The sequence below is a fragment of the Arabidopsis thaliana genome, chromosome 3 (genome assembly GCF_000001735.4).
Source record: "Arabidopsis thaliana chromosome 3, partial sequence".
NCBI classification, from domain to species: domain Eukaryota; kingdom Viridiplantae; phylum Streptophyta; class Magnoliopsida; order Brassicales; family Brassicaceae; genus Arabidopsis; species Arabidopsis thaliana.
In genome coordinates this window covers 7,121,037-7,133,392 of record NC_003074.8, presented here as the reverse complement: position 1 = coordinate 7,133,392, position 12,356 = coordinate 7,121,037, and the positions used below count along the sequence as shown (strand labels likewise).

At 35.4% G+C, this 12,356-nt stretch overlaps 3 protein-coding genes across 5 annotated transcripts; 2 read left to right on the top strand and 1 right to left on the bottom strand.

The window, feature by feature from the left end:
* The first annotated feature begins 2,065 nt into the window (after window positions 1-2,065).
* On the top strand, window positions 2,066-2,807 carry AT3G20450 (B-cell receptor-associated protein 31-like protein). The gene is made up of 2 exons (NM_112936.4): window positions 2,066-2,451; window positions 2,555-2,807. The coding sequence occupies exons 1-2, from the start codon at window positions 2,154-2,156 to the stop codon at window positions 2,668-2,670; spliced, it is 414 nt and encodes a 137-aa protein (NP_566662.1). The 5' UTR covers window positions 2,066-2,153; the 3' UTR covers window positions 2,671-2,807.
* Window positions 2,808-2,915: 108 nt separating this feature from the next.
* Window positions 2,916-10,211, top strand: EMB2729 (Alpha amylase family protein). 3 transcript variants are annotated; one of them, NM_001203011.1, is made up of 21 exons: window positions 2,916-3,303; window positions 3,404-3,475; window positions 3,588-3,652; window positions 3,792-4,490; window positions 4,884-5,056; window positions 5,142-5,231; window positions 5,752-5,827; window positions 5,900-6,007; window positions 6,272-6,362; window positions 6,494-6,595; window positions 6,679-6,781; window positions 7,372-7,509; window positions 7,592-7,663; window positions 7,762-7,866; window positions 8,096-8,173; window positions 8,250-8,363; window positions 8,702-8,782; window positions 9,095-9,199; window positions 9,396-9,481; window positions 9,578-9,605; window positions 9,758-9,970. In NM_001203011.1, the coding sequence occupies exons 1-21, from the start codon at window positions 3,029-3,031 to the stop codon at window positions 9,788-9,790; spliced, it is 2,694 nt and encodes an 897-aa protein (NP_001189940.1). In that variant the 5' UTR covers window positions 2,916-3,028; the 3' UTR covers window positions 9,791-9,970. The 3 variants fall into 3 exon arrangements, with proteins under 3 accessions (NP_001189940.1, NP_001154629.1, NP_188679.2); NM_001161157.2 differs by having other exon boundaries at window positions 2,943-3,303; window positions 3,792-4,475; window positions 8,250-8,357; window positions 9,578-9,632; window positions 9,758-10,211; NM_112935.2 differs by lacking the exon at window positions 5,142-5,231 and having other exon boundaries at window positions 2,957-3,303; window positions 3,792-4,475; window positions 8,250-8,357; window positions 9,578-9,632; window positions 9,758-10,196.
* Window positions 10,190-12,331, bottom strand: AT3G20430 (phosphorylated adapter RNA export-like protein). Its single transcript, NM_112934.4, has 5 exons — window positions 12,160-12,331; window positions 11,636-11,925; window positions 11,419-11,524; window positions 10,743-10,886; window positions 10,190-10,588 (listed from the first exon to the last, which is right to left on the bottom strand). The coding sequence occupies exons 2-5, from the start codon at window positions 11,911-11,913 to the stop codon at window positions 10,319-10,321; spliced, it is 798 nt and encodes a 265-aa protein (NP_188678.1). The 5' UTR covers window positions 11,914-11,925; window positions 12,160-12,331; the 3' UTR covers window positions 10,190-10,318.
* Window positions 12,332-12,356: the final 25 nt, after the last annotated feature.

Here is a 12,356-nt window from a genome sequence, read left to right as displayed (position 1 = left end):
CATTTATTTGTAACAAACAACTGAATTTGTTAGAATTGCATTCAATCAAACTTTTGCGTAGGATTTGTGGAAGAACGATGCATATAAAAAAGCAAACAAAGAAAGACAATTTGGGAGACACGACTTAAAATGGCAAAAGTTCATTTCATTTAATCATGCTAGACATGGAGTCCATATAGACACATTACGTTTCCACATAATACGAATGGAATATTAAAAGAAAATCAATTATTTTTAGCTAAAATTTGGAATTTGATTTGTAACTGATAAAGATGGTGCACGTTCCTTTTCCATAATATATTTTTTTCTAACAAAGTTTTGGAGATCATAATTCATTAATTCTTAGGTGGATTGATATATCCGCAGTAAATTCATATATAGTGTGATTTATCATTTTTTTTTTTATATATATATCTGCTTATAGTCTTTTTATAAACATAAAATAAAGTTATAATCACAACTAGTTGATTTTGTTGAAAAATATATTTTTTGTTAATTGAGTATTTGATGATTTCATAATTTTAGTATTTTGTAATTATATATATTAATATGCTAAATCAGATCGATGTTCATGTACATACATATGTGTCATAAGATCCCTGAACAGCATGAAGATGACCGGATCAACATCACAGACAGATAAAATGTCAATGTCATATATGTTTGCATCTTATCAATGGAATCTATATACAGCGATTGTTTGAATGTTCAAATAGAATTTAATATATAGATTACGCAAATCATTGGCATTAACAAAATTTTGTATTCTTTGATCAAGTGATCGTTGAATGAGAAACTCATGACACACCAGAAACATTCAATTTCACAGCTAGTATTTTTGTTTATATTATTAGTTTGTAGTATATATGGAGAAAAAACAAAAGTAAAGAAGGTTTAATAGTTTTTCTATTTTAATTTAAAAAATCTACATAGATTTCAAATCTTAGTGTCGTAGAATTCACTGATTTCAAAATCGATCTTGTCGATTTCGATTTTTATTAAAAATGTATTTAGAATAATAAAGTTTATCTTTGTATTTTTAATTTGAATATACTTGGACACTATGTTGCATGGAAACTCTCTCCACAATGCGTTTCTCGTTTCTGAAATGTTTCGGAAACGAAAACTCTCGGAAACTCAATGGAAACTCACGTCGAAAAATCTTGTCTTTTTACTTTGAAAACTTAATAATTAAAAAGTTTGAAAATATCAAGATTTAATTAATTTTGGGAGACGCGAGTTTTAAGATTTTTCTCCCGACGAATCAAATTTCATATGCTTCATATGATTTTTGATGGAACTAATGAAGATGATGGTCTAAATATTTGAGATTAAGCTTTTTAATCTTTACTTTTTAGAATTTTAGTTAAACTATTTGATATTTATGTTTTAGATTTTTGTTATTTAAAGTATATATATATATATATACAATATGTGTGTGTATACGTTTTCAAAACGTTTCCATACCCTAATTTTAGAAAAAAATCGTTTTTCAGTTTTGAAACGTTTCGTTTCCGCGTTTCCGTTTCCGTTTTCATGCAACATAGTGAAGAACAATATGTTGATTAAAAATGAATTTTACTTAGAAATAATAAAGTTTATTTAGAATAATAAAGTTTTTTTTTGTATTTGAGTCTTTGTATGTTTAATTTGAATATACTTGAACATTAAAAAACAATATGTTGGATAAAAAATGAATTTTAACTAACATTTTAAAATACTATATGAATAACACAAAATTTTGACAAGGATTTTGAATTCAGTGATCTCAAATTCAAGAGTTTTGCATACTTTTTTGTTAAAGAGTTTCAAATAATGTATAAAGAGTTTTGCATATTTTGTTCCGATTGTTATTTCCTTGTTATATTTTTTTTCTTCACAAAATTAATACTTCTTTTAATAAAACAAACTAAATCTCGAAATAATTAAACTACAAAAAAAAAAAAGAGAGAGTAAAATCATCCGTTCCTTGAATCATGAGAGCACACAAAGCATATGAGCTAGTATTCCATTCCAAATCCTTAGTTATATATTATCAGTTACCATCGCACCAAGCAAACTTCTTATTCTTTCTACTCATCAACACTTTTTATAACAACTTGAACCCATTTTTGGATTGATCCACTCTAAACTTCTCCATGTACTAATAAAAAATGTTCGTAGAGATGTTTCAACTTCTATTCACAATCGTGACAATCGAAGCCGTCCTGATATTAACACTCGGGTTCGGGACTCCAGCGAGAAGAGTGGTGGTGAAACTGCTAGACCTATCAAAGCAAGGTCGAGCACCACTGGTTGCGAAAACGGTCGCAGCCACTATGCTTGTGTTGTTTGGCTCGGTTATGTTCAGCACTATTCAAATCCACACAAGGGTCTCTGAATCTGGTGGTGTAGCTAACTCGACCGATCAAGTCATGTTTGCCAATCGCCTCCTCGAAGCTTTCCTCATGGGTAAATAGTGACATTAAAACACCATTTTATTTCACACACCATTTTTATGTGTTTTTTTTGGATCTAATTCTTAATTTATTTTTATTTTTATGTGTGTGAAAAGGGACTGTCTTGTTCTTGGCCATGGTTATAGATAGAATGCATTACTACACAAGAGAGCTTCAAATCACAAGAAGAAACTTGGAGATTGCTGTAAAGAAGGGCAAAACCGGTGCTTAAACCAAAAATTGGCATCCAAAATTCAATTAAATCTGTAAAAATATGTGAATGTTAAAAATTTATCAAAAGAAAACCATACTCGTGTTGAATTTAATTAAAAGTAAATAAAAAACGAGAAATCTCACTTTCAAGATCACAAATCCATGTAGTTCTTATCAATCGGTTCGGGATTGAACCGGTTTAAATTACGCTCGGTTTGGTTCAAATTTCAAATTGAGAAAAATATCCGAATACCGAGTGAACTCGTCGTCGTTCTTTATAACGAGTCGACTCAAAAACCTCTCTTATCTTAAAAAAAGACTAAAACCCTGAGTGTGAGTGAGAGTATGAACAAATCTTCTTCGTAGCACCAACAAAAATGGTGTCCCTCTCTAATCAAACCAGATTCTCTTTCCACCCAAACAATCTTGTCGTTTCCGAGAAACGGCGCCTGGGAATCTCAGGAGTCAATTTTCCCAGGAAGATCAAGTTGAAAATCACTTGCTTCGCCGCCGAGAGACCACGCCAGGAGAAACAGAAAAAGAAGAGTCAGAGCCAGAGCACTAGCGACGCTGAGGCTGGAGTTGACCCTGTTGGGTTTCTCACCAGACTCGGAATTGCTGACAGAATCTTTGCTCAATTTCTCCGGGAAAGGTATAAAAATGTATCAACTTTGATTTTGAAAAAATGGGCAACAAAAAAGGATCAATTTTGATTACAGCTGTGTATAATAAGCCTGTTCGTTTTTCTGTAGGCATAAAGCTTTGAAAGACCTTAAAGATGAGATTTTCAAACGCCATTTCGATTTCAGAGATTTTGCTTCAGGGTATGTATCCTCTTGGTCCCAGTTTCTTTCAAGAGAAGATTTTGATCCTGGATTAGTGACTGATGTGTATCCAAAATGCTTTGTCTAATGAATAGCCTTCTTTTCATTGTAGATTTGAGTTATTGGGGATGCATCGACATATGGAACACCGGGTTGACTTTATGGACTGGGGTCCAGGTTCTGTCTCTTGCTCTAATCTTAAAATTTCATTAGTCAGTTCATTACTTACATTTGGTTCTGAAACAGAATGAATGATGTTCAGAAACTTGATATGTATGTTGGGAAGTTTGAGAATACTAACCAATCCTAAATTCAGGTTCTCGTTATGGGGCTATAATCGGAGATTTCAATGGATGGTCGCCTACAGAAAATGCAGCTAGAGAGGGCCTATTTGGCCATGATGATTATGGGTATTGGTTCATTATTCTTGAAGATAAGTTAAGAGAGGGTGAAGAACCAGATGAACTATACTTTCAGCAGTATAACTATGTCGATGACTATGATAAGGGTGATAGTGGTGTATCAGCTGAAGAAATCTTCCAGAAAGCTAATGATGAGTATTGGGAACCTGGTGAGGATCGGTTTATTAAAAACCGCTTTGAAGTTCCTGCCAAACTATACGAGCAGATGTTTGGCCCGAACAGTCCACAAACGTTAGAAGAGCTTGGAGATATACCAGATGCAGAAACGAGATATAAACAGTGGAAAGAGGAGCATAAAGATGACCCGCCAAGTAATCTACCTCCATGCGACATCATTGATAAAGGTCAAGGAAAGCCATATGATATTTTTAATGTCGTGACATCTCCAGAATGGACAAAGAAATTTTATGAGAAAGAACCTCCGATTCCATATTGGTTAGAGACACGTAAAGGAAGAAAGGCATGGTTGCAAAAATATATTCCAGCTGTTCCACATGGAAGCAAGTATAGATTGTATTTCAATACTCCTGATGGACCGCTTGAACGAGTGCCTGCTTGGGCTACATATGTGCAACCAGGTATGACAGCGTTTGGTATTTCTATGGTTAGGAGTAGCACATGAAATTTAACAAATTTCATAACATTCATAAATATATGGAAGCAAGCATTCAGTTTTTCTTTCATCTGATGACACATGCTTAGAAGTATTTGCACGAATTGAACAAACGGAAGGAGTTTTTTTCCATTTTTTTTACTCTCTGCTTTTCATGTCCAGAGTTACTAGAACTTTGTAAGCACTAAATTAACAGTCTTACTGAACAACATTTTTCAGAGAAGCTGTAAAACCTTTCTTGTTTCTATACGCTACTGCTTGATGTTTCTATGCAGAGATGCTTTTAAAATAACGTTTTTGTATGTGTCATGTTAATATTTCCACGATAATGTATCTTGTTTATTATTAATGTATTCATTTTTCTCTAAAATAGAGGATGAAGGAAAGCAAGCTTACGCAATTCATTGGGAACCTTCTCCTGAAGCTGCATACAAGTGGAAATATTCCAAGCCAAAAGTTCCAGAGTCCTTGCGCATATACGAATGTCATGTTGGAATCAGTGGGTCCGAGCCAAAAGTTTCAACTTTCGAAGAATTTACTAAGAAGGTACCTCCTAATGTATTCATTGTATTCTTACTTGCAATCTTATTATGCACACATCTCAGTTTTTCTGTGGCCTATCAAACATCAGGTCCTTCCTCATGTGAAAAGAGCTGGATACAATGCAATCCAGTTGATTGGTGTCCCTGAGCACAAGGATTATTTTACTGTTGGTTATAGGGTCAGCAAGCTAAACTTCTAGCACTTAAACTTTCTTTTTTACTACTTCTTAGTCTGGTTATAGGGTCAGCATAGCTGTTATTCATAGTCTTATGTTACCTCCAGTTCTTATGATTATATCGTCTTTGGCTTTGCTGTCCACTGTGCATGAAAGGTTCTGAAGGTCTTTGCCGAATGATTAGTAAAAAATAGACAATAGTGTAGAATAGAGAGAATTGATGAAAAATATGGAACAAGAAGAGAACAACTTGATAGAAATAAAGTGGAAAGAAACAATTTTGATTAGTGGGCATTGCATATGTCATTTAGTCCTGATCAGGTCCTTTTACTAGTTACATTTGAAAAAAATAACAGCTATGGAACTACACTCAAGCTAATAACCAGAATTCCTAGTACATAATATGGCAGATTTTACAAATTATTAAGGAAACTACTGTCACTTATCTTTAAACCGAATGAATGGATTTATGAAAATTATTTTTTACCTCATTTGTCATAATTGGTATCCATCACCATTTCAGGTTACGAACTTCTTTGCTGCCAGTAGCCGATATGGCACGCCAGATGATTTCAAACGGTTGGTTGATGAGGCACATGGTAATTATTTCTCGTCTTTCTTGTTTTCTTGATGTTGTATAACCATGTAGTGACGAAGCACATGATATACAGGCCTAGGACTTCTTGTCTTTTTGGACATCGTGCATTCTTATGCAGCAGCTGATCAGATGGTTGGGCTTTCTCTCTTCGATGGTTCAAATGATTGCTATTTTCATTATGGTAATTTCCATAATAGTAGTTCACTTTTTATTTATTTCATGAGTTCTTGCATGAATAAAAGACTTCTTGCATGCCTTTATTCTAACGTGTTGATGTCCAAGTCATTGGTATGTAACTAGAAAGTATGCACCATAATTTTCGTGTTACAACCAATGTTGTTCATAATCTTGTGTACGTCCAAAGATGACGTCAAACATGTCTGACATAGTTGAATATGGGCCTGTCTAAAAACACAATGTTCCATTTTCTTCATCGTGGAAATAGGTAAAAGGGGGCATCACAAACACTGGGGCACCCGGATGTTCAAATACGGTGATTTGGATGTTCTTCATTTTCTAATATCAAATTTGAACTGGTAAAGGCAGCTACATTATTAAGTGGTTTGTTAATAATGTATTGGTTGTACTCACTCTTTTGGTATAGTAGGAAAGTGTTGCACACTTTTTGGTTATAGGAATCTGATGCTGTTGCATTTGGCTTTTGCAGGTGGATTACAGAGTATCAAGTTGATGGTTACCAATTTCACTCGCTTGCCTCGATGATTTACACGCACAATGGGTTTGCTTCATTTAACAACGATTTGGATGAGTAAGGCATCTATGAGACTACACACCTCTTTGTATAATTTTGATTACAGTTGGTCAAACTGTTGACGTCTTTCCTGTTGGCAGCTATTGCAATCAGTATGTTGACCGAGATGCTCTGATGTACCTCATTTTGGCCAATGAAATCCTGCACGTTCAACATCCAAATATAATAACAATTGCTGAGGATGTAAGCTACACATCACTTTTTTTTGGTCATGCTTTTGTTTAAAGCTATTAAATATTCATCCTTATTGAATTGCTTTGTCTTAATTGATAGTATTGAGGGGGACTAGCTACTGACACTGCTTTCATCATAGAATATCACTAAGTCTCTGAAGTATATTTCTGGGCATAATTGCTTCTAAATTATCTCTAGTTTTTAGTCTTGCAAGTGTTGGTTAGTAGAATTAGTACTGTTACTGCCAGTTAGTGAAAACTTTTCATGCTTTTTCCAAATATGCTATATGTAGATAAAAAGTTGTGTAAGAGAGTAACATGTAACATGTATATATATGCTTTCTCATGTACAACACATGACGGTAACCATAGTGTCGACTGGCTTGTGTAAGCCAATTTAAACTGGCCATACGCAGGAAAAGAAGTTCTTGACGAATTATCTTTTACGAATGTTAGATGTATATCAGTGGGTAAAAAGTTTAAGATTCTTATTGACAGAAAAATTGCATTAATTTTTCTGTCGATGATCTGAATCGTTGCTCGTTGGGTTTCACTATCTACCCACTTATAGAACTTAACAAGGTTTCCTTTTGCTTTTAGGCAACATATTACCCTGGGTTGTGTGAGCCAGTTTCTCAAGGTGGACTTGGATTTGATTATTATGTGAATCTTTCTGCGTCAGAAATGTGGGTTTCTCTCCTCGACAATGTACCGGATAATGAATGGAGCATGAGCAAGGTTATAGCTTTTACGTTTCCATTGTTATATATGGCAGAACAAGACTTTTGTCCTGTTGTCTGATGTTCAGCCAGTGCTACAGATTGTCAGTACATTGGTGGCTAACAAAGAGTATGCAGACAAGATGCTCAGCTATGCCGAAAATCACAACCAAGTATCTACGTTGTAACTTTAGTTTTTCATTTCTACTACACAACTAAACTTTTATGTTGCATTGACATTGTTGTTTATTCTACTTTTCCTTTCCACCAGTCCATATCAGGAGGGCGTTCATTTGCTGAAATCTTATTCGGTGGAGTCGATAATGGTTCTCCTGGAGGAAAAGAATTGCTAGACAGGGGAATTTCACTACATAAGGTATCCCTTTCTTAGTCCTTTACGCACTACTTCCCGAACTTAGCATACCTCTATCCTGATGAGAACACAACTGTAGAATAAGATTTGATATTATTTTGATTTTTGCATTGAAAAGTGAAAATATGAAATCTGGAAGATTGTCTAATTATTGCCCTCTGTTGTCTTTTATCTATATTGTTTCACTTATATTCTGAAAGCTAACGTTTCTTGTCATTGCTTGGACGACCAGATGATTAGACTGATTACTTTTACAAGTGGTGGCCGTGCATACCTCAATTTCATGGGAAATGAATTTGGACATCCTGAGGTAAATCTACAAACTCCCACTGTTCTAAAGACATCATCTTCATGTTTCTGATTCTGACGTTTCATCCTTGTGTCAGAGGGTTGAGTTTCCAACGCAGAGCAATAACTTCTCGTTTTCACTTGCTAACCGCCGCTGGGACCTGCTGGAAAGTGGAGTGCATCATCACTTGTTTTCCTTTGACAAGGTATCAGTCTTACCATTACCACCTGTTTACAAAAGTGCAGCTTCCATATCCATGATTTTGTTAGCATCTCTGAAAATTTTCTTCCTTAAATTTCCTAGCAATTTAATACTGTATTAGTCTATGAAGGCGGCAAATAAATGTTATCAAGCCGAGAAAGTTGTCAGAACTCGAACTTAAAAAACTTTACTGCCGATATCATATCAGAAGAAACTAAATGCTTGATTTCTTATTGAAGTTTTAATTGTATATCTTTAAAATGTAAGGACTAGAAAATGTTCCAAGCATATATCCTCTTGTATCAGAAGAGATGCTTTTTAGCTACTGATCTCGTTCTTTATTTGTAGGAGCTAATGGACTTGGATAAAAGCAAGGGTATCCTTTCAAGAGGTCTGCCCAGCATCCACCATGTGAATGATGCAAATATGGTAATTGAATCCTTTTTCTCTTTTATTTTCCACTGAAAATTGATTGGGTTCAGGGTCTGAAAAATGAGTTCCTGGCATTCTTTGGCATGCTAGTGTTTGTATATGCCTTTATATACGATATTATTCAGCTAATGCGGAAAATAAATAAACCAACTGTCTTCCTGCAACATTTGGGAATTCTCCAAATACATTTATAGAATTATAAAATAACAGTGTAAACCTGAGCAAAATGAGACTACCTAAAGTAAGCATCAGAAATGAAAGAGTTTGTACAATGAGCCTGCTTACTAGTCAACTAATTGTTCTCTACAGGTGATTTCTTTCTCAAGGGGTCCTTTCCTATTTATCTTTAACTTCCACCCATCAAATTCATATGAAAAGTATGATGTCGGTGTAGAGGAAGCTGGTGAATATACCGTAAGTTTTTTCCATTCTCTGTTTAGATATTGCACCCATCATCTATCATCTTTAATAAGTGTCTGTCAATGAAACCACTGCTTTGCTCTCCATGAAACACAGTTGCTACCGCGTTTTTACTCGTTGATAGAACAATGAACTCCACTATAAGGTTGTTCAATGCGTTTCACCTGAGAATATTACCTGGATTTTGCAGATGATACTGAACTCCGATGAAGTAAAGTATGGGGGTCAAGGGATTGTAACAGAAGACCACTATCTTCAACGGTCAATTAGCAAGAGGTTTGTAATTTTAGTTTAATGTTATAGTATCCTACTTAGCAAAGATATAAGGATGTTATCTGTTCATCATTTTGAACCGAATCCACATTTGTGCAGAATTGATGGTCAAAGAAATTGCTTAGAGGTGTTTTTGCCTAGCCGGACTGCCCAAGTCAGCTCTCTCTCTCTCTCTCCTTCTTTTGCTCTCTCTCTATGCTATCTACTGCCATGAGAATTGATTCATAGATGCATTCAACCTGTCATATGTTGATTCAAACTCCATTTTTATATTCTCAGGTTTACAAGTTGACCCGGATCCTCCGAATATGATCCTCTCTCTTTGTATGCCACATACAAACACCAAGCATGTTTGTCTGAGAGGCTAGGTATGAACCCAAGGTCACTACAAGAGGTGATGTAATATTAACATGGCTCGTCCAAGCGATGATGGCAGTTAAGAAGATTATCAATCACGCCTTCACAGAGGTGCAATAAAAGAACAAGCAGTTCATAAAGAGAATCCCAGGAAGACCAATTCATCTCGTGGTGTAGTTCAAGCAAACAAATGTTTTGTATCAAATCAGCTGCATCATGTAACGAGAAGTTAACACATGAACCTCTTAATGGTGTAGGCCGACTGATGTTATGTAGTAAATTTCTAGGAGGTGCTCAAGTTTGTGTATTTAAGAAATCTTTGGTAGTTGGTATATATAGTTTTGTTAATGCATTTCTCGACAAAATCAATGCTTTCCATTTCTCGACAAAACAATTGCTTTCCACAAGAGAAGTCATCCAGTAGCTTAGATATATTGTTTACCTAGTTAAAAAAAGTCCAAGGTAAACGGTGTATAAATGAGCTTAAGCAGAAGGATGATGTGCTAGTGAATCATCCAAAGGTGCATCTCTGAAAAGGTCATCATATGAAACAGGTACCCTGATCCTCTCATGAACAGATTTCCTTTCCTTTTCCGGTTTGGATTCAGTTTGCTCAGCTACCGGCATAACACACATCTCGCTCACCAGAGCTTCATCAGCAGATACATTTCCAGAGGCAAGTCCTTCGGAGGAGCTACCCTGATCTCTTTTAGGCCCTGATTTTGGTCTCGTGTTTGGTTGCCTAAATTGTTTCTGCAAAGTTTGAAAGCGTAAGACAAAGAGCAAGAGAGAAAGAGGTGTAAGATAGAAAACAGTGATATAACATCTTCATGACTGCTATTTCACATTTAAGCTAAGAAAGCAGGATATATTTACGAATGTTGTGATATGATAGGCAAGTACAAACCTCAAACTCCTTGGTCTTTTTCATTATCTCTCTATAAGCTTCAGGCTGTCTCGCTTTGATGATGTTCCACAATACACCACCACTTGTCCGTTTCCTAGTGCCATCAGCAGTCACCTGACCTCCACAGGTCTCAATTGCTACCACCTAAGAAAAAATATTTCTTGCCATCATCAATCATATCTTTGGCAAGAATCTTGCGAAGTGGAATAGAAATATTCTTAACCAACTTAAAAGCATACAGTGGGAGTAACAGAAGGATCAATCCACAAAGCAGTAGTGAATATGTGGACAGTCATTTCTCGATCATGAAAATAAGGTTGACACTGTTGGTCTCACTCAAACCACTTATGGTCTCGATCATGAAAATATGGTTGACACTGTTGATCATAAAAACTTCATCTATCCACTTATGGTTTCATACAAATTGTCTAGATCAATAAAAACAGAGAAAAGACAGATGTGCACAAGAGAAGGGAAAAAAAAATCAACCTAAAATATGAAGTTTTACCATCTACATCTCAGCAAAAGGCACAAGCAGCAAAAAAGGCTCCACTAGGAATATCTTGAACTGCAGGTGAAACAATACAGCTAAACAAGATTGCCACTGCTGGTCACACACAGATCAAACAAGGTTTTAACTGGAATAACACAGAAAACATCTTGAAGTAGTGTATACCTCATTGACAAGATCACTTAAGGCAGCAATTCCGAGACACCCAACAGCTGTGTATATCATGTAAGACTTCTTCTCCTTAAGGCGTCTACAAGTATCCCTAACAAACCTGCCATAACAAAACATCAAACAATGAGCAACGTTTCAACCATAGCCAAGATCAGGCAGCTATACCAAGAATTTACACAACAATATTAGCATATAGAAAAAGAACACTTACCAGTCTACACTCATGGGTTTGTCCATCACAGGGCCTTTTCTCTTTTTCTTCTTCTTCTTCCTCTTGTTCTTGTTTGTCTGTTGCAGTCCATTCTTCTCACCCAAAATCGCCTCTTTATCTTTGACTCCATCACCATCATCATTTTGCCTCTCTCCAGAATCTAAATCATGATCCACAACAATCTCCCCTTCTTCAACATCAACCATTTCAACATCCTCCAAGTTTTCAAATCCGTCTTCTTCATTTATAGCATCCAACAAACTCTCTTCTCCCTCCATGAGATCAAAAACCTAAAATCCCAACCAAAAACCAAACACAACTTCAAAATGTAACACATAACAAAACAACACTCGCACAAAAATCCCAATCCATTCAAACAAAAACTTCGAAACCATTTACATTTACAACGATAATCTCACAAGAACATCCAATAACACGATTTCAAAAACATGAATCTCTCAAAAAATTGCTCAATACAAAGTAGATCAATTAGAATCGCGAAATAAACAAAATAAGAAGCTAACCTTGGGACTTCCTTTGCTCTTCGATCACCCACACTCGAGATTATCAACAAAACACACACTTCATCGTCATCGACCCAATACTGAGCAAGAAAAATCTCAGCTTTAGGGTTTAGGCAATTTTTGCCCTTTAAGAAAAAAGCTTAATCCATTTCCTTTATATAAAAGTTTTTAATTATATTTTGCCCCAATATAATAAA